The following is a 21,713-nucleotide window of genomic DNA, read 5'->3' on the forward strand; positions in this document are numbered from 1 at the left end:
ACTTTAGTTTTACAAGAATTTTAGGATCCAGATAGGTTTTGTGTTTCTTTGTACACTTTTTGATCATCAAATATTTTAAAAATAAAACAAGTAAAAAAATAGGGTTCCATATATAAATAGTGGAACTAAAAATGGGAATGGGATTTAATGTAAAATGTAAAGCCAGGACATCCAGCCTATCATTTTCTGCATGCAAATGTCAGTATGATTATATGAATATCCTAAATCCAACACTCTAAGTAAGGGGTCCACAAACTACTACTAAAAGGTGGAATCCAGCCTGTCATGTGTGTTTATAAGACTTTATTGGAACACAGCCCCACCTATTTGCTTCCTTGGCCTCTGGTTATTTTTGTACTGCAGTGATAAAATTAAGTAGCTACAACAGAAGACACCAAAACCCATAAAGCCTAAAATATCAACTATGTGGCTCTTTATAGAAAATGTTTTCCTGAGCCTTATTCCCAAGTCTCCCGGATGCCTAGGATTTTCCTGTACTTCTGTCAGTTGTAGTCTTGGCTGAGGATTTCCCTGTTGAAGACCAGGGACTCCTTTGAGGCTAGGTTTACATACCAGACAACAATGGCCTCCCAACATAGGGCCACTACTACATCAGAACTATGGTGATTTGAATGAAAATGGCCCTCCTAGGTTCACATATTTAAATATTTGGTCCCCAACTGGTGGAATTATTTGGGAAAGATAGAGAGTTTGGCCTTGTTGGAGGAGGTGTGTTACCAGGAAGGGGATTTGAGATTTCAAGACTCATATGATTCCAGTGCATGTGCATGCATGCTCTCCTTCTGCCTTGGGAGATCAGTTGTTCCATCTCTCAGCCTTTGTGGACTCCACTTCTCTGAAACCATAAGCCAATTAAACTATTTCTTTTATAGGTTATCTTGGTCATTATGTCTTCTCATAGCAGTAGAAAAGTAGCTATGACTATCACTCCGGGTGGCTTTGGGTACCTTGAGGCCATAACTTTGCATTAAGTAGCAAAGCTTTTTTTTTTTTTTTTTTTTTTTTTTTTTTTTTTTTTGCCCTTTTGTGAAACAAGAAGCTTGCTAACATTTTAGGGTGCTTCCAGCCAAGAAAAAATAACTTGTGACAACCTCTCAAATATATTCCTAATCAAGCTATTTGGGTTGACTGTGGTGACAGCTCTCTGACTGACCCATTCAGCCAGTATCCAGGAGGAGAACGACATTTAATGATGCTACTCATTCTCTATTTGTCTCTGTGACTTGGCCAAACTTGTGCCCCTCTACCCCTGTCTTGGTTTACTTCTTGTGGCTCCTTAATAGATCATAAGCCTGGGCTCTTTGCCTTCTGGATCCCTCTGAGCTTGGCTTAGTGGCACAGATAAGAGCTGGAAGAGTGGAGGAGATTGGAGGTTATTCCCTAGGCTCTCTTCCTGCCAACATAAAGGCTGGCAGAGGCTGTCCCTGATGGATGCTCAGCTGCCTCATTCAGTTGCCAGACTCTTTTGTTTTATTGTGATGGCTGGCTCTTCCAGGCCTAGAGGATGAGGGTTGTTGCTCCAACCAAAAGATCTTAACATTTGTTTTTTGCCCATGTCTTTGAGCACAGCCCCTTCAAGTCATCATGGGCAGCATCTCCCTTTCAGACAGAGACCTGTCATTTCTTGCTGGAGTCCAGCTATCTCCTGCCTTATTTCACCAAGAACTCCCTCACAAGAGGACAACCATTTACATCCAAACTCTCCCCTGTGTCTTAGGCTGTAAGAATGTTTCCAAAGTCATTTCTGTCTTATGGCTCTTTAAAATCTTTCTTATAATTTGATTTTTGGTGTGAGCATCAACGCTGGTGTTCTTATAAGTCAGAGACTCAAAAAGAGATTGAGGATAAACAAATATGGAAAACATTGCCATCTTGCTATCCATGGTTTTGTATGAGCCCTGAGCAGTCTCAGTGAGTAGTTTCTATTCCAGTTCCAAGAGACACAAAGGGAGCCAGAGAGGAGGAGCTTACTGTTTTCCTGGGAACCTATGAGGGCCAGATCCCAGTTAGTCCTAATGTTGTATTTCAAAGTCAATATATCTGAGCATCATGCAGCTGTGAGCCTGTTTTATCTTTTCTCTTAACTCAGTGAATAGCTGGGAGGTACCTTCTAGGTACTGGTTCAGAGACAAAAACAAGCTGTAGTCACATTATCACATCACATCGCTGCATTTACAGAGACTCTGTGCAGAGGCAGAAGCATGAAGTAGAAGGGAAAGTTCAGTTGAGTAGCCACAGCCTGTCAGCAAGAGTTGACTTGGGGCAACTTGTGAATTCCTCTTCATTCCATGCTAACTGCTCTCTCAGGGGAACTTCAGTTCTGATAGATTTCCCAGACTCATCTTCTGGCCAGAGCCCCGGGTCTAACTCTGGAGGCAGCTCTTGAATTTCCTATATTGACTGATTTAATTTAAAGAATTTGTCTTCTTCACAAGGCAACAAAGGTCATGTGCCTTAACTCTTATATTCAGGAAACTTCTTCTTCTTCTCCTTCTCCTTCTCCTTCTCCTTCTTCTTCTTCTTCTTCTTGTTATTATTATTATTATCATCATCATCATCATCATCATCATAATCATCATCATCATAATCATCATCATGACCACCACCACCATTATTGATTTTACAGATCTGGTTCTTTTAATGTTGATTGAATTCTCCATTCTGCACTATATTTTCTTTTCTCTCTGATTCTTGGCCTTGTGATTATAACGCCTTACCAAATAGTTTACAGCCATATCTCAAAAGACAGTTCTTAAGTCTTTTAGTGCCAAAGGGGATAAGATTACAATAACTTATGTGCATAAGTCCACTCTTGTCTTTAGAGGCCAATTTCTTGTCAAAAGGGGTAGATCAGGTCTTGAACCACCCAGAGATGGAGACTTTGTGTAATCTACAGACAGCTGGACCAAAGGGAAAGACATCTTTATAAAAGAGGGGAAGGTTTGGAAATCAAAGAGCACAGGTGTCATTACTTATGACTTAGTGTCATTTACAAGAGTGAACTGCCTGTAACTGGGAAGTGAAAGCACTGTAGGAAACTCTCCTGCAGTCATGTTAAAGCTTTGTTTTGCCTTGTTTAATAGTATCCCTATGGGTCTAAGGTTTATCTAAATGGTAGAGATGGTAGAGTGCTTGCCTAGTATATACAAGGTCCTGGGTTCACCTCTCAGTTATACAAATGCATGTATACACACACACACACACACACACACACACACACACACACACACACACACACACACACACACTACACATAAGAAAAAGCAGATTCTACATTTGTGAATCCTAGGAGATGACATGTGGATTGTATATCAGCTTTCAAAGCAGAAGACCAGAGAATTTGAAGCACTGGTTAAAGACCCAGGACACCTTAGAGGAAGACCAGCTTAGATCAATAGATCTAATGGGCAGGTTAACAAAGGGCTTCCCTTGTGGCAACCCTGCACTCTTGAGCTGTTTGGTTTTTCAGAGTTTTGAAAGAAAATGGAATGTGGGTGATCTTAGGGAAGCTATGAAATCCTCATCCCACTTCTGGTCTTGCAACTGTGTGTCCACAGAAGGCATTTGAGTTCCTATTTCTCTGTCTTTCCTATACCCAACTTACTTATTCCCCATTACTTTTGGGTGGGATCTGCCCCCATCCACCAGATCACTTTTCTAATAGAGATTCAAATAAGTGCATGGAAGTGGGAATAACACACCTAGAGGATGTTCTCTTGCTCTGTTCTTTGGCAGCATCTGAATCTTCTTTCACGTGTATTCATGTAATTAGAGTAATCTTCTGATTAATGAAACTATCCAGCAACCATGGCATTTTAAATGAGAGTCCCTCTGTTAGCAAGCATTGCCTAATGATGTGTCTGAACAGGTTCTTTCCACCTGTTCCTGACACGTATTTCTTTTTGTCTCTGCTATGCTGTGACCAGAACTTAGTATTCACTATCTGCACGGTACTGCAACAGGGAGGCTGCTAAGTATAGGTTTATTTAGCCAATACCTAGACTTGCAGGTGGATATCAGGAAGTGGTAAGGCATATGGATTTCATTAAATATTAAAATGGGTATCTCCAAAGGTCTTCCTAAAAGGGCAGAATTGGCATTCGTAGAGCACAAAACATACATCTCCCCTGGCAGGAGGCAGCAGGGTGAACTGGTTATGGAAATTCCCAGAGGCAGGATTTTGTATCAGTTCAGGAGGTATGCAAAAAGATCCTGACACAAGTGAAATAGGTGCAGTAAGAGCTAAGGAGAGGAGGTCTAGACAAAACTATCCAATGGTGACCAAACCATTAGAAGGTGCTGATTGACAGCACCTGGGCAACTAACTGAGGGCAGGCAGCTAAAGGCACTGCTAATCTTGGAATCCCTGTGCCCAAGAACAAACCAAGCCCATTTGTGACATTCCCTCAGCCTCCCTTCTCCTTTCATAATCCCCTGTTATTTTGCATTTACTTGGCTCCCAAGTTTCTTTCTTTTTAAATTGTATTGGGTATTGTCTCATATTTAAACTCGAAAAGGGACATTTTCAGGACTACTTTGATTATTTGAAATGGTAAGATGAGGATGTGTGCACACCAATTTGCCTATTTGTGCTCCAGATTATATTGGAATTAGTCTGATTGACCTAATTCCTGCAGAGCCCTGGTCTCTGGCTCCTACCCAAACCTACTATTCCTGATATCTCTCAGGCAGGAGGTGGTTAAATAGACCAGAGAGATGGCAGGGTTCCCTGTAGAAGTAAGGTTAACACAATAGATGTAGGAACTGGAAAGATGGCTCATAGGTAAAGAGTAGTTACTGCTTTTGTAGAGGTCCTGGGTTCAGTTTTCAGAACCTACATGGTGGCTTATTGTCTGTCATTCCTATTCCAGGGCATCCAATACCTTCTTGTGGCTTCTGCTATCACAAGGAATGTGTGAACTATATAGACATACATGTATACAAAATACCTATACACCTAAAATAAAAACTAAAAAATAGCATTATTAGTAGATGAAGCCACTAAAGTAAGTTAATAGTAATATAAACAATAATTAGAATGCCCAATATTTATTAAGTGCTTCTGCAGTAATATGTTCAGTTCTTTTAAACAATATGAGCTAGATATTACTGAATTCATTTCAGTGTGAAGAAATTGAGGCACACTAAGGATAAATTGATAGCAACATGACATGCCTGTAACTAGAGAAACTGGGCTACAAATCAAGTCAGTTGGATCTTATACCATACAGATCCGACTTCTTCTCCAGAGAAGGATGAAAGCTTGGGACATTGAAGGGTAGTGGGAGCCTACTGGAATTGGGTGGGGCCATTATGTCTTTCCCTGGCATCTTCCTCTGACCTCACTAATGCCATGTCTCAAGCATACCCTGTGTATGTCTGGATAGATAAGGAATTGGAAATGCTAGAGGATGGAGATGTGTCCTGCCCTGGACTTGACAAAGTGCTGTGGGCCGGAGAAATAACATCAACTCTGAAGTTTAACTTCTAGCTCCTTCCTGCCTTAAGTCCCATTTCCTTCTTCTGCAAAGTGATGTGGGCTGGGGATGGAGATGCACACAGCACAGTGCCAGATGCATTCCTAGGACCCTGTAGACCTAGGGCCATGTTGGAACATATAGCCACTCTCTTACTTCCTCACAGTGACAGTGGTCATGAACGGCCTCCTCTGAGAGAAGAAATTCAAATCTGAAGGAAACTTCTTGTACTTGATATGATAGAGTGTTACCTTTTATTCCTCTCATGGGACGTGCCGATAATTTCATTGCATAAGTTGATGTTTCCAAATGTAACTCCATTTGGAAATTGTAACAGTCTAATACTAAAAAAAAAAAAAAAAAAAAAAAAAAAATCAAATGTTTCTCCCCTTTATGTAAAGTGAGGATAATAATTCCTCCTAATGTTTGGGTGGGGGCTCTAAGATCCTTGGCTGAAAGAGGTTCTGCAAATGCAGAGCCGGGCCCCTGTCTCCCCAGTCTCTGTTTAGCACCTACCCCAGCAGTGCCACTGGAGCACGGGACAGTACAGGAGGCTCTTGGGACCTGTCAGGCTCTCATGTCACTGGAGTGACTGCTAATTTTAGAAGACAGCAAATGTCAATTGTAAATTAAAGGCTCTTGTCACAAATACAGGCAAAAAAAAGATACTCTCTCCAAGAGTCTTGGGTAAGTACAGGCCAGAGCAAGCAGCCGTGTTACTTTAGGCCATCCTTCTGGAGGAGACGGGCAGAGGCTCCCCTGGTGTAGCTGGCTAATGTTGAGCCATGCCTTCCCTTTCCTTTCAAACCCTCAGAGGGGCCACAGAGGGCATAGGTGAGAACAGGGCGACTATTGAATGGAAATACTTTCAGAATGGAATTGAACCGCTGTACTGCTGCTTACTTCCACAAACCATGACCCTCACAGTCTTTCTCTACTTAAACTTGTCTGCTGAGCACAGGTTGAGCAAAGACTTGCCATACACATGTTTGTCCCAGACTTTCTCAGTTCATCTGACTAAGAGCACTACAAATGCTCTTTACTATAAAAACAATAAAAACCTTAGAGGCTTCCATAGTTTTGTGCAAAGATGGTATGCTGCTTTTGTTTTCTAGGTTGAAATAGTTTGAGACTGGTGATGGCCATGGGAACACAGCTTAGGAGGGGTCTCAAGGCCTCTTTCAGGTTCTGTAGGCAACTGCCCTGGCATCAAGGTCTCCTGGGCAAAAGTTCATATCCTTACTCTACAAGTATTTTGTATCTTCCATAATGCCAGATGTCATCCCAGCAGGAATAGAAAAGCCTTTCTAATGGAAAAGACAGACAACAAACAAACAAGCAGTGTAAAGTCAGTAGAGAGAAGGTGGTAGGAAAAAATGAAGATGAAACCAAACAAGACAAATAAGTAGAATATGGCTGGTGAGTAAGTGATATTTGAAGGAATTCCCAAATGAATTGCCAACATTTTCTAGGGACGAAGTCTCCAGGAATCAAGTGCAGAGCTCCAGTGCAGGGCATGCTGGAGAGACAGCAGGGAATGTGTCTGGATCCAAGGAGTGAGGGTTGGTTCACCAGGAAGACACGCTGAGATGTAGTAGACTGCCTTTTGACTTCACCTGTGAGGAGAAGAGACCAAGAAGATGCCGGTAGGGAAGCTACTACAACAGACCCCGTGGGAGATACAACTTTTAAAACTGAATGTGTGTGACAACAGATTTCAAACGCTGGGGGTGTGGGAAATAGGAAAACATGGGCTGAGATGGGAACAGAGGGAGTTTCGGGGAGCAGGCATATTGGTCTGGTGCATTAAGCATACTTGTTATTACTATTATTAGGCTCCTAGGTAAATGCCACAGAGGCCTTCCCACAAAGGAGACCGTATTCCAGGGAAAGGCCATATGTGTTGAGAGGAGGAGATTGCCAGGGACTCTCACAGCTCCGTGAAGGCTTGGGATTCTGCTGCATGAATGTTACACACTTCCTCAGGCATTTCCATGATTTGCACTTCTCCTTTAATTGCAGAATGCAGGCCAGCCTATAATATTTACTGGCCTTGTTTTCCCAGTTAAAACCTGGTATACTCTAATAGATATCAATTCTTCACAACTGAGACTATCTGGACACACTGTTACGGAATTGACTTATTCATGCATTTTTGAGTACATCTATTCTAGAAGCATCTATTGAACACTCCTTATTGCTACTTTTAGCATAATGTGGCACAGAAATAAGGTGAAAGAAGATGGACTCTCACAATGGGCTTACTTTCCTCATTTTCCCCAGAAACTTTCACTGCAATATTTGCATAAATTTCCATACCACTGTGAAGGACAGTGTGGACTCCCACTGTGTCGCCCTCATCTCCAGTCTTTCCTTTAGCTATCCTTCCTTCATCTTCTCCCTAAACCATATTCTTCTTTTCTGAATCCCCTCTTTGCTGTACTTCCCACCTTGGGAGTGCTCCCTCAAGATATCGGTAATATCAATATTTTCATTTAATTTTTTCAAAGATTTATTGATTAATTTAGTGTATGAATGGTTTATCTGCATGTACACTTGCAGGCCAGAAGAAGGCATCAGATCACATTATAGATGGTTGTGAGCCACCATGTGATTGCTGGGGACTGAACTCAGCCCCTCTGGAGGAACTGCCAGTGTTTTTTAACTGCTGAGCCACCACTCCAGCCCCATCTTCGTTTAATTTAATTTGTGTGCCCTCTGAAATGCTATTTTGTCATGAAATGATCTCAGTGCCATCTTAGATGGCATCATTACTCCCTGTCCACAGATTATGTGTCACTTTCCACATATTGTATCAATACTATGTCCATGCTTGTCTGGCACCCACAGATGTGCTAGGAACATAAATACAGAAGAGCTTTTCAGTATCTTTTGTTATATCTTGGCACTAGATTCTAAATCATATTGAATGCATATTCTCAAGTAGCCTTTTTTGATGAGACACATGGAACAGTCAGAAGAGAGTGTCATTAGAGATCACTGAATACAGTGGTGGGCAAAGAAGAAAGTATGGGAGGGTCAGTGGAGGAACACATTCCCCAAATTTTCCCCTTACAAGGAGAGGTAAAATGGACCGATCATGAATGTGGACTAACTCGGAACTTTGTTGAGCAGCAGAACATTACAGAAATACAACTATGAGTTCCAAAGCCAGATTGTAAAAGACATATTGGGTTGAGAGAGCTGGCAAGAGGGCTCAGCAGTTACAGAGGACACGAGTTCAGTTCTCAGCTGTAACTCTAGATCCAAGACTCTCTTCTGGTTTTCATGTACTAAACCCACATACAACTAATAAAAATTGATAGTTAAATGGAGTGTTGGTGTATAGATAAGATGCCTTTGGCCCTTTGCGCCAGTGAGACCATGTACAGACACTCTGGATGAGCTGTCGCTGCCTTCATCCACTTCTGTTAAGGCATGAATCATAAAAACAAAGTAATATGGAAGTGACTCCCGCAGTTGAAGCTATGTGCTGCTAGTCTTTGGGTCATCACAACTGAAAGAGCAGAGAGCGCAGTTGAGGGAAAAACCATCCTTGCTTGCTTAGTGTTATTCCATTTGACCTCTGAGTGATTTGTAATGCAGCAATTGTAATTAGAACAAAGACTCAAACTAAAGCATTTAAACTGGGTTTTCAGGGGTGAGAGCTTCAGATGGGCACAACCGGGGAGAGAACTATTGGGAAGAAGAGACGCAGATGCAGAATCGTCTCGTGCACCAAGGACTGCAGGATGAGGATGAAGAAATGCACAGCACCAGGAGATGAGGGAGTCTTTCATCCCTTGCAATAGCCCTCATGAAGCTTGTAGTTTGATGTATGCTAATCTAAACCAGCTGCTGTCCCCACACTTCCTGACAACTTGTCCATGTGCTGATGGCTTCTGAGTGAAGTAAGTGCTTGTTAAGCAATGGTCAGGATGCTGCCTATATTAGGAAAACTGTAAAAACTCTTTAGTACCAGTGTCTATGTCACTGACCATAGACAGCCAGCTTCACTGCATTAATTTTTTATATATGTGTTTTTTATTAATATATTCATATTACATCTCAATGGTTATCCCATCCTTTGTATCCTCCCATTCCTCCCTCTCTCCCATTTTCCCCTTACTCCCCTCCCCTATGACTGTGACTGAGGGGGATTACCTCCCCCTGTATATGCTCATAGGGTATCTAGTCTCTTCTTGGTAACCTGCTATCCTTCCTCTGAGTGCCACCAGGCCTCCCCATCCAGGGGTCAAATATGGGGCACCAGAGTTCGTGTGAAAGTCAGACCGCACTCTTCACTGCATTTCAACCAGGAGAATAAGCAGATAGCTGACCATATACATAATGTACAATATATTTGCCTCCAAAGAAAGAGAGGTGTTAGAGGTGTTGCCCTGCTGACCAGAGGACAGATGTAAGTGCCCTTTTACAATGTGTGTGTGTGTGTGTGTGTGTGTGTGTGTGTGTGTGTGTGTGTACACGCCCATACCTGTGAACTCTAGAAGAACACCATAAATGTCATTTATCGTGTGCTTGCTATCTATTTTTATCAGGACAGGGTCTCTCACTGGTCTGGCACTCATTGAGTTCTCCAGGCTGGCTGGCTAGCTATGCATCAGGGACCGGCCAGTTTCTGTGTCCTCAGACATGAGATTATAAGATCACAGCACCGTGATTTGGGGGAGGATCTGGCTTGGGCTTTCTAGCTTCCAAGCTTTACTGACTAAGCTTTCATCCCAGCCCCACACTTCTTTTTCCTATGCTTACCTTTATTTTTTTTTTGTGAGAAGAAGAGTCCTTTCCCTCCCTGGGAAAGGGGGCTCTAACTCCGTGCTCTTGTTGAGGCGAATTTAGAACTGCCATGCTCTGTGCCACAGGATATTGTAGTACGTTTTCACAACACACTTAAAGGCTCACTTCCTAAAATTGTCACGTCTGGAGAGCCCTAGATAAGTCGGCAAGGACAGAGACGTGATCACTCTCTCCTGCCCCTCGTATTTCAGGCAGCTATCAATTGCAGCTCATTTAGGCTGATCCATTCCCAGCACCAGAAGCCATTTTCATATTATTATACCAAACTGGAAATTACAGAGGCTGTGTATTTCTCTGCAAAGCCTCCAATTTGGGCTTGTAAGTTAGCACTGGATTATTGGTGACATGCGTCACTATTCTCAAGACACATTCTAGCTGCAGGATTTTGTCCTCAGATCCTCTGGAAGGCCCCGGCTCTGCAGATCAGCCCCCCTCCCCCCATAAGGCAGGAGGATGCTCAGTCCATGTTAATGTGCTCTTACCACAGGCTTTAAAATTAATTTTTGATCATTGATTCCTTGCATTAACAGCCCCCTGAGCCTTTCTAGTGGGTAGAGAAACTTCACAGAGTGAGGCCACAGAGTGAGTCAGTGGGCAAGCTGGAGTTAGAACGAACCAGGCTTTAATTAAGTGGGATCTCACAGGGCCTCAGAGAATCCGTGTGGAAGCTACAACCATGAGCTGACAAGAAAAATGAGAATTTGATTTCTCTTTTTCTTTTCTTTTCTTTTTTCCCCCCTCTCTGATGTAGTTTGTTCCAGTCAAATAATTCAATTTAGGAAAACTCAAATATTCAAGTTGAGGAATGGTACATGTAACCTGTTCGATTTTTCTGATTGCTTTATTGAATCAAAAAAGTAAACAAAAAGATTGGACTATTTACCTGTTCCAAAACATTAAACTTCTCACTCGGGGAACTCTCTAAGGTGTTGGCCAAGTGTATCATCCTATTTCATTGCTTCATCACTGAACATAGTTGAAAATTTAGAGACTCAAAATGTTAACAGGGAGCTAGAATTGCCTGAGTGGGAGGCTGGAGTGAAACGGATGGTGCAGCCACATCTTAGGGCTGCGGAGACACTGTCTGGTTGCAACCAACATTTTCTCAATGTGAAGCTTGGGTTGGAAGCTTCCATGTAAATTATCTCATTTTATTGTCACCTTCTCCTGTTGGATAAGAATCATGATGCCCGTTTTAATTTCAGGCAACTGAGCTTCAGGGGGCTTTGCATTTCATTGCAGTGAGGTTTTCTTAATTAGCTCATATTTAGGATCTTACTCCACAGTTTCATATTCTAATGTAAGTTTTCAACCCAAGGTCTCACTATAGTTTCTGAAGCTGGCCCCAGGGAAACGAGTCCAGTGGCTTCAAGGTTTTGAATGTGACAGGTGGCTTGAACCTGAAACTCATATTGGTTGCGGGCTCAACAAAGAAACTCTAATGGTGATGATACGAAAACTAATGGCAGGAAATGTGAAGACACAGCTAATGTTAGCTTAAGTCTTGGGATATGTACAATGTCAAGAATTTCCCCACTTTACAATTCACCAAGGCTTTCACACTTATTACCTTATTGTTATTTTCACATGAATTCTGGAGAATGAATATTATTAATCTCGTTTTACAGATAGGAAAATTTGTTGTTCGGAGCAATGCTGTTTAATAGAAATATAATGTTAGCCACTTGTGTAATTTAAAAGCTCCCAGGAGCCACATCAGAGGAGATAGGAACACAGTGAATTATAATAATATATTTATTTATCCAGTGTATCTAAAATATTATTACTCTAACATATCAATATAAAAATTATTTTTTAAAATGACTCATAAAATTCTTTGTTTTGCACTAAGATCCTGAAATCTGATGCTCTTAGTCATAGGACCTGCCAGATTGGACTAAGTATATTCATGTGCTCAATAGTTGTAGGCAGTTGTAACTATTGCTAGTGGTTAGTGCAGGTTTAGAGGAGTCAGTATGAAATAAGCGCTTTGTATATTCAGAGCACTGCCCGCACTCAAGGAAGTGTGAAGGTAATTAAGGAGACCTTTGCTCCTAATTTTATGCTTCTGAGCTAGAAGAACTATACAAATGGAACAAATTGGTCAAAAAGAAAATACCTTTGTGCTGTGCTATCCAAGTATGTTCTAGTGGCCCATGTGTTTTGTTTTTGTTTTTGTTTTTTTTTTTGTACATTTTATGTTGTTGAAGATCTTTCTAGTAAAATGTCTGCAACTAGAGCAAGTTGTAGTTTTCAGAGAACTGAACTGAAGCTGAACATATGTTATTTCAAGGCTTTTTTGAGCATGGTCATATTTCCAGAGACAGAATATGACCTAGAAAGAATTTTTTACATCTGCACGATATATTAGCATTCCTTGTGAGTGAGTCTCAGTTCAACTGAATACCATTTGCCTTTAGTTAAAGGTAGCCCTTAACACACAGGTTTGTAAATGTATATATGCCATGTGTATTAATGTGAGAACTTAACAAGAAAATGTACTTCTGTTGGGATTGGCTCAAGAATCTGATTGCTATAATCATTGTAAGAGATATGAGGGTCAGTGTGGGTTGTCAACCTGTCAGACTGTGAAGTCACCTAGGAGACACACATCTAAAAACACTTGCAGGGATTATCTTAATTGAGATGTGGACACCTACGATAAGGGAGGGTGGCAACATTCCTAGCATCTGGATCCTGGACTGTATAAAGAAAGAACCTGTCTAAGCATGGGCATTCATCCTTCTCTAGTTCCTGACAGCAGAAGGAATGTGACAATCTGCCAGAAATTCCTGCTGCCAAGGACTTCCCTGCTATGATGGCCTCTGTCATTGAACAATGAGCCAAAATTATCTTTCTCCTTTAAGTTGTTGTTGGCAGAATATTTTATCGCAGTAACAGGAAGAGAAACTAGGACAAGTGGCATGAAAATTTATTGATCAAATGTTAATGAGGTAGAGTATTCGTTTTCAACCTTCCTAATGCTGTGGCCCTTTAATTCAGTTCTTTTCTTGTGCTGTGATGACTATCAACCATAAAATTATTTTTATTTCTACTTAATAATTATAATCATGTTAATGTTACGAATTGTAATATAAAAGTCTGTGTTTTCTAATGGTCTTGGGCAATCCATGTGAAGGGGAGATTCAACCTCAAAGGGGGGGCTTAACTCACAGGTTGAGTACTGAAATAGAGCATATCTATCCCTCTTTAAATCCACCCATTTATTTTATTAAGTGTATAGTGATAAAGGGCAAATGGGCTGGGATGTAGGTAGAGTACCACCTGTGGGTCAAGATGAAGGGATGTCTTCCTATGCCGGGATGATGAAGTTTCTTCTTTTGTGAAGGAGGACAGTCAACCCATCAGTTGGTCCAAATGGGCTGGGGTATAGTTCTGTGGCTTTTATCTTCAAGAAGAAACTTCCTCCTGGCCTCCCTCCTGATTGCCTGGGGTGGTCAGTGGGCCCATCACACTTCCTTTTGTAGATATATTGCTCCATCTAGAAGTCAAGGTTGGTGCCATCTAAGTGGGTTCCTGAAGCAAGGAATTGAGAACATTCTCTTCCTTCATCAAGGGCTCTGGACATTGTGTGAGCTTCCCTTTCAGTTACAATAGGAATCAAGAACAACATCATATGGACCCATCCCTGGGCAGCGTGGAAAGTTGAAATGGAGCAGAGACTTGATACCCTATGAGCATATACAGGGGGAAGAGGCCCCCCTCAGTCACAGTCATAGGGGAGGGGAGTAAGGGGAAAATGGGAGGGAGGGAGGAATGGGAGGATACAAGGGATGGGACAACAACTGAGATGTAATATGAATAAATTAATAAAATATATTTTAAAAGAGTTCTATTTGAGACCTTTTGCTGAATCACATGCACAAACTCACAGAGTTTGTTAAAGAGAACTAGAAGATGTGACCCTCCATGTTCCCTACATGGTCCTATGAAAAATATACCAAACTTATTAAGATACTTACATATTTTAGTTAGTTGACCTCATACTGTAGTTCTCACCTGGACCATTTTTCATTTTAATTTATACTTGGCATCTAGAGTCATGAAATGAATATATATGAAAAGGAATTGGATAGGTGTAATAATTTAAAAAGGAGTTGACTGCTGGACCCTATTTTTTTTTCATGTGTCTCTATCATCCTCCCTTGTCAACAATGCATTATTTGATGGTACATATCTTCAAATGTCAGGGTGATTTGTAGCTCTTATACCAGTCCCATTTACATTTTATATCTTTTATTGTTTAGAGAAATATACTGTTTTAATTCCCAGAAAAAAAATCATTATATTTACATACAATCTAATTCACAATTTAAAACATTTTCCTGTTAAACCTCCCCCCTCCCCCTTCTTGAATTTATTTGAATTCTAGGTTTTAAAAGCCACTTGCTGTGCTGCGTTGTTGTGCTGGCTCTGCTTTGCAGCGTGAGAACCATCGATCAGAGTGCATTTAGATTTGACTGCTTTCCCAATTATGAATTGTAATTACACAGGATGTAAACACTAGTGTAAGTGGTTGTAAAGCTGCCTCAATATTTGTTACTCTATTAATTTAATAAACTGAATATTTAGCGGGGTCTTTTGTAATTACATATCAAAGGACAAATGTTCTTCACAAACCTTGTCACATCACATTGGGAGCCACCCGCTCCCCACAACACCTTTTCAAAGGGAGAGAAAAGGAGCTGGGGAGAGATGACAGTAATCTCTGCCTCTAGGCGTTTATCACACCAAGAAAGCCAAAACAATTACTCGGAGCTTCATGAGGGTAAATAGCAGAATGCTATTTCCTTGGAGGATGGTTTCTTGCAGTGTTCCTCATAGGCAGAGGGAAGACAGTCCCTCAACAGGAGAAGCCCTCCTTGGGAGCACAGATACAAACAAACAAAAAGGACATTATAGTGTTGCTTGCCTCAGGGCAGAAAAAAAAATCACCCATTTTTTAACAGGACTTCAGGTGTGTGCTTTTTTGTTGCTTTCTCTTATTCCATGAGGATGGCTGCTTTCCATGACAGCAAGCTCCACCATGGCACTCTCAGCATGGCATCAGGATGCATCCTTGGTGTATGGCATCAGGATGCATCCTTGGTGTATGCCTTTAAGGGACTTGACACATTTTTGCCACGAAGGAATTTCCATTTCCATTCACACAGGGGTAAGACATGTAGTAATTATTCTTTCCTCTTCTCAGTCAGTCTCCCCCCCCCCCCCCCCCCGTGAGAACATTTGAAATTCTAATTAAATAAAAATTAAAATGACACCTCTTTTAAAAAATGAAACTAAGTTAAGAAAATGGGGGTTATTTTTCACTTCGGATCCTCTATAGTTTGCCTCAGACAGTCTAGCTAAAGCTTTAGCACTAGCATAATTAGGTTTTGTAGACTAATGACTCATTTACCAGGTATCATTTTAGACTAATAAAAACATATAGCTTTAAATGTTACTGATCCATTTTAATTAATCAATCAATCAAAGGCAGCTTTTGGGTGATGGGAGAAGGCTGAGGGAAGTGGGATACCAGAAGTTACTAATGGTTCAAATGCTTTAAAGCCCCTTTCAAAATTATTTCAGAACACACTCTAAAACTGTAGTAAGGGTACCATTTTTCTTCTATAATAGAGCTTAAGTAACTATGTCTTAGTCAATATTTTTTTCACAATTTAAACTGTTTTTCACAGATGTTATTTTCCAATTTCTAGTTTAATGCATTAGTGTGACTTGTGCAAGGGGCGTGCCTGTGCCTTCTTTCCTTGGTTCTGCAAAGTGTAATGACGATGTCGCCTGTGAGTCACACGGCGCCAGGTGTTGAGAGGAGCTGAAGTTCTCTGTGTTCCGGAGACTGAGGAAAAATTCAAAATATGAAAGTTGGCATGCTTATGTCTTTTTTTGTCATCATCTTGTGTTTGTGTGCAGTTTATGTGAGGGGGTTGTTGGCATCTACTTTAGGTAACTAAAGAGAAAAGCTACTTTTAATGTAAGAAAGTAAAAATATAGTTTAAATAAAAAATGCTTTATGTGGAAATAACTCAGAACTTTTAGAATGTTTGCATCAGATGAATGTTTCATGTTCCTTAAAAAATAACAGCGAGAGGCTGGAGGGATGGCTCAGCGGTTAAGAGAACTGCTTGTTTTTGCAAAGGACCTGTGTTCAATTCCCAGAACCCACATGTTGGCTCACAACCATCAGTAACTGCAGCTTCATAGCATCTGATTGCCCCTCTGAGCCCTGGGGCACCAGTGTGGATGTGGTACATAGACACATCCAAGCACGGCATCCATACATAAAACAAGCAAATAAAGAGCATTGATTGCAATCTAGTATTGATTTCCTGAGACAAAAAGAATTTTTTATAATTAGACTTTTGTGTTAAAATCCCAGGGCTATATCTTATTTTTTTTTAATTCTTATATATAATAAACACTCCAGTTGGGTTTCCTTTACAAAACTTTCCCTGTTTAACCTGGAGGCCCCTTGTTGTCCCAACTCAAGGGTAAGTGGGAATCACCCCCTCCTTATCAATAAAGGCTGACAGTTAAGCAGGTAGGTAAAGAACTCACATTCAAATTTCTGAAGTGGAAATTTTAAATCATCCTGGATGTTAAATGCACGCAGACCGCTATATATGTTATGAATATACCACGTAACCCCAAGCTTCCTAGTGTCCTGTTCAGTGCTGTAAGCACAGAAACTGTTGTAGAGATATTTGACTTATAAATAAACCATAGGTGCGGTACAATAGACTATTTCGCAGGCCAAAGGACATCCCGTTTCAGAGCATGGGTTTTATATTCCCATATATTATTATTGGTGGTGGGGGACGTAGGTGGGGGATGTAGGAGATGGAAGTAAAGACTTGATTTCAGGACTTCCATCTAAAGATTCCTAGACTCTCGGAAAGTCACAGACCCCGGGCACAATAGAAACTAGTGGACTGTGGAATCTATGTCTTCTTCCAACTACGTGTTCAAGGGTGTGCACTGCCTTTGGGCTGCCTGCCTTCAGGAGCCCACTCTGTCCTGTGAGGACATCTAATTCAATTGGATGACTGAGGTGCACTCAGAGGAAGGTGAAAGTGGCCCTTAGGCTGTGTGATGCATCATTTCCACTTCCTGGTAGGTAAGACGGCTTACTTAACCTACCCTGAGCAGCAACACGTTCTGTATAGCTGACAGTTTAAGCCTCCCCCACCCTTTTGAGTTTTATACACATCAATAGTGGGAGGAAGGATGTTCCTACTTTGTAGGGCAGTTGACATGGCATGGAATAGCTTGTTAGTTCACATTAAGGAAGTTTCCAGGAAACAAATAAGAGCTCGAACCTCAGCCATGAGCACAAGTTTGTACACCCTATTTGCCTCAGGAGAGAGTATTACAGATTCAAAGAATTCTTCTAGAGAAAAATCCCGTAGGCTGACTTTTTTTTTTTCAAATGAATTGACTTTTTAAAGAACTCGAGAATCCAGATTAAAAAGAACATTTCATTTATATTTGTTATATACCTAAAAGTGAATTTTTATTAAAAGCAGATCACATCACTTCAAGAAATTCAGAGAACTATATCTAAATACACCGAATGCAAGATACTCCTCATCAATTTAGATTCTTATAGCCTCATAAAGATAAAATGCAGATGAGTTGATTTAAATCAGGCCTTCATTAAATTTCAGAATTAGCTTTTGGAATCCCACGTATTGAATTGTGCAGCGTCTGATTCCCGATCATTGTGACAAAGCTGTGAGTGGATAATGATAAAGTGCACCGTTGCCAGAAATAACACAGTCTGCCTTTGGTTTGTGCTAATAAACTATAAGACAACTTAAACTCCATTTTAATATCCGAAATCCACCTCATTAGAAGGAATCTCACACTCTGTATGCTATCTGAATTTTCATGTGTAGTCTTTGGTGAGCAGGAAATATAATTTTCTATTTATGCTTCTAATGTAAATCTGCCATTTCTGATTGGCCACTCTGGCACTAAGCCAAAGTGCTAATTTATTCCCATCTCCCCCTTTTTCTTATATCAAAAGAGGCTGTTGGTTTGAATAACAAACATTCAATCGACTTGGACGTGGGGTGGCAGGCAGAACAAGCATTACCTGCTTACCTTTTATTGCCTTCTTTGAATTGGCTTTTCTGGGAACAAAACCAATAAGACATGCTGTTCCTTCGTCTAGTTTTGACTCAGGTTATTTATCAGAAGACATTTCCTCCCCACCGGTTGAGCAAAGACAGGCAGTAGGGTGAAGAATTTAGCCTGCAAAGAAGCCTCTGACCTAATCCTGTCACAGGTTATTGTCCCAACAAGTCATGTAGGACTTCATTGTCCCTAAGCTTCTGGCTTAGTCTCATAATTATTTCTGATTTTGGGAGAGGTTGTTGTGGACACATTTGTCACCTGCAGGGTGGCAGTGTACTGGGACTGAATATGTGCCATTTCAATCCCTCCCAAACTTTGCAGTGTTCCTCCCCAGCCCAGCTCCCTTTGCTGTCTTGTGCAGTAATTGGCCTAATAAAAGGCAGAAACAAGAATTTATTACACCTTGGGCAGTACTTGAAACAGACTTTATTCTCAGGAACAGCAGTTATGTCTACTTGCTGCTGTATATTTTGATATTTCATTTAAATACTTAGAATATATTCAAAGTCAAATTGCTAATCACTCAGTTTCCCTGCTGCTGTTCTGGTTCCCCAGGTGGCCTCTTAGGATATTCCATGTAAACACTGTATTTGGAAGGATGCATAGATCTGCATCCCTAGAGTCACATGATCACCATAAATCTGTGAAAATAGCATGACTTAAAAATAAAAAGTCTCTTAGTACACTGCCAACAGGCTTTGGCATAATCTTGGCAATCACTTAGATTTTTCTTTCTTTCTGTTTTTGCGGTATAATTTTTTTCCCAGGTGGAAAATAGTCTCATATTTTGCAGACGTTGTCCAAGCTAGTGACCATCAACCCATCTTCCTGGGTTAAAGTTGTCAGCTGACTGTGGTCAGTCCACACAGAATCAGTGGAGTGAATGCGAAACTGTTGGGTGGTTGCTCCTTTCAGCTTAAGAAACGGCAATACAAATTCCTGATAGCATTTAGCAGGAATTTTTATTCTTTAAATCTTCCAGTGTTAAAGCAACAAGAAAACACTTAGAATGTCCTTTGGTGGAATCTTATTACACTTGCTATATATGTAAACTGATATTCTTTGATGCCAGCACGCTCCTTGCCCCTACAGAGAAGTCTCTGCACAATGAAACAAAACCAAACCGAAGAAGACACAAATCAAATGTCAGTCTTTGCTGATTCGAATTAGATACTTTAACAGATTGTCAGGTAACAGAAGTTGGCAATAATACAAAAAATCTACATATTACAGTATTTCAAGAAAAATAACTTCATTTGAATACAAAAGGATAGATACACTTTCTCTCTTCCTCTAGCCACTCACTCTCGTGAAGTGGGTGTGAGCTGGCACTGGGATCTCAGTGCTGCTGAAATATACAGGGGTATGACTGGCTTGCGCTTTGGAGGGGGCTGCTACACATGTATATCACTAACATCAGACAAAGAAATCTTTCAACCAACAAGGGTTACAGAGCAACGTTCACTAAAGCACAGGTTGGAAGGGATTCAGGGGGCTGAAGCAGGCCAATATGGCAGCTTGTACCAGATTTCCTTATACCCACAATGCACCTGACAGCAAAGAATGCTTCTATTTGGTTGGTCCACACACTGGGCAGAGCGGTACTAGGGTGCACCACGGTAGAGTAGCGAATGTTTTTAGGTTGGTTGACCAGTTTGTTTTCCGTCTTTCCTTTGGGGTGGGGGTGGGGGGGCGCTCTCACAGCCTTTCCAATCCGCAATCAGCTCTGCAGCTGGCAATGAGATTTGCAGTGATAATAGCAACAGCTGCCAATTCCTCTGGAGTCAGTGATAAACAGTCTTGACTCCCGTGTGTGATGATGCGCGATGTGCTGTCCGGGTCTGAGAGATATGGCTTAGTTCAGTTAGGCCCTCTTCCTTTGTACACTGTGTTGGAGTGGGTGTGCGTGTTTTCTATAGTAGTAGCAACTGCTTGGTTTGTGTTTGCTTCCCCCACAGCACAGGCCTGTCGGAGGGGCTGGGTGTGACCCCTAGAACACCATCGGACTGGCTATCCCCAGAAGCGCAGCCAGCAGCAGCAGAGCTGGGGAGCCCCGCGGGGGTGCTCCCTGGCCAGAGTCGGAGCCACAGCTGCCAGCCTCTTCGCATCGCAGCTTCTCACAGAGGATGCCGGTGTAGGCGGCCGGGCACAGGCAGCGCACGTTGTTGTAGCAGGTCCCTCCATTCTGGCAGTGCAGGAGCTCGTTGTCGCAGACATTAGCTGCAGAACGAGGGGAGGGGTGGGGAGGGGGAGAAGAGGCAGAATCAATTTAAGTTCATCTGGAACATCATGTTTTTCAGCTTTAAAAAGAAATTCTCTATCGATCCTGTGCTCCCCCCGCCCCCTTCCCCCCCGACAAACTAAGCACGTGACTCCAATTTCCAAACAAATGTAGTTGGCTGCCTTTGTTTTGATCATATTAGGCCTTTTCATATAGTTTCCCCCCTCCCCCCGCCCCGCGCCCGCCGCCCTTTCCCCTGCAATCTTGGATGTTCTCCAGGTCAAGCTATCTAATACTAAAAAATGCAATACTCCTGGTTTGGAAATTCTTCTGTACGTGGTGAGACCTGTTGTGACCTCCTAGGTTTTTAAAGGACAAAGTGCCTGATACAAGAACGCAGAACCTTGCAGCCAGATGAGTGCTGTTTAAGATGCAAAGCAGTGTTGCTAAAATGACCAGCAACCTCTAAGGTCAGGACATCCATTGTCTCTGCCGTTTAGTGCATGCAGAGAGGCCACAGGGAAGCGGGCGCGGGGTGGGGGTGGGGGTAGGTTGGGGGGTAGGGGTGCGGTGGGGTGCGGGCTTGGGATGTGAGGAAAGTAGCATGCTCCAGGCAGGCAACAGCCAGATGGGAAGAGGAAACGCTTGTTCCGTGGGAGGCATGTGAGGAAAAGCAGTCACATTTGTCCCTGACAGCCCATTAGAGTTTTTATCGCCTTGTAAATATGGGAAATAGAGCCCAAGGTTACCTTGATTTGGGAACAGTAATAAATGCAACGGTGAAACCCTGATTACCACAATTCCATTACATCCATCAAGGAATAGAATCAGGTTGGAAAATCAAGAAGCAGTTCCTGACTAAAATTCATTCGCAGCCTCTGTCACAGAACTTTCACCTCTAATAATTTCTCGTATCTTCAAAATTCCCGTTATCCTCATTAATTCAATGTCTTGTATTCTCTTAGATAATCAAGGTTTCACTGATTTAGCAGAATGTTAAATAGAACCCGGGGAAA

General features: G+C 41.7%; 1 protein-coding gene across 7 annotated transcripts in view; it reads right to left on the reverse strand.

Moving 5' to 3' along the window:
* Nucleotides 1–19,419: 19,419 nt before the first annotated feature.
* Nucleotides 19,420–21,713, reverse strand: part of NTNG1 (netrin G1) — a 355,698-nt gene continuing 353,404 nt past the window's right edge. For all 7 annotated transcript variants that reach the window (XM_084756029.1, XM_084756031.1, XM_084756030.1 and 4 more), the window contains one exon: nt 19,420–20,696. In XM_084756029.1, the coding sequence (XP_084612155.1) occupies nt 20,467–20,696 (230 nt within the window). In that variant the 3' untranslated portion in view covers nt 19,420–20,466. The remainder of the gene's footprint in view (nt 20,697–21,713) is intronic.

This window comes from Acomys minous, assembly GCF_964271855.1.
Source record: "Acomys minous genome assembly, chromosome: 14".
Taxonomy (NCBI): Eukaryota; Metazoa; Chordata; class Mammalia; order Rodentia; family Muridae; genus Acomys; species Acomys minous.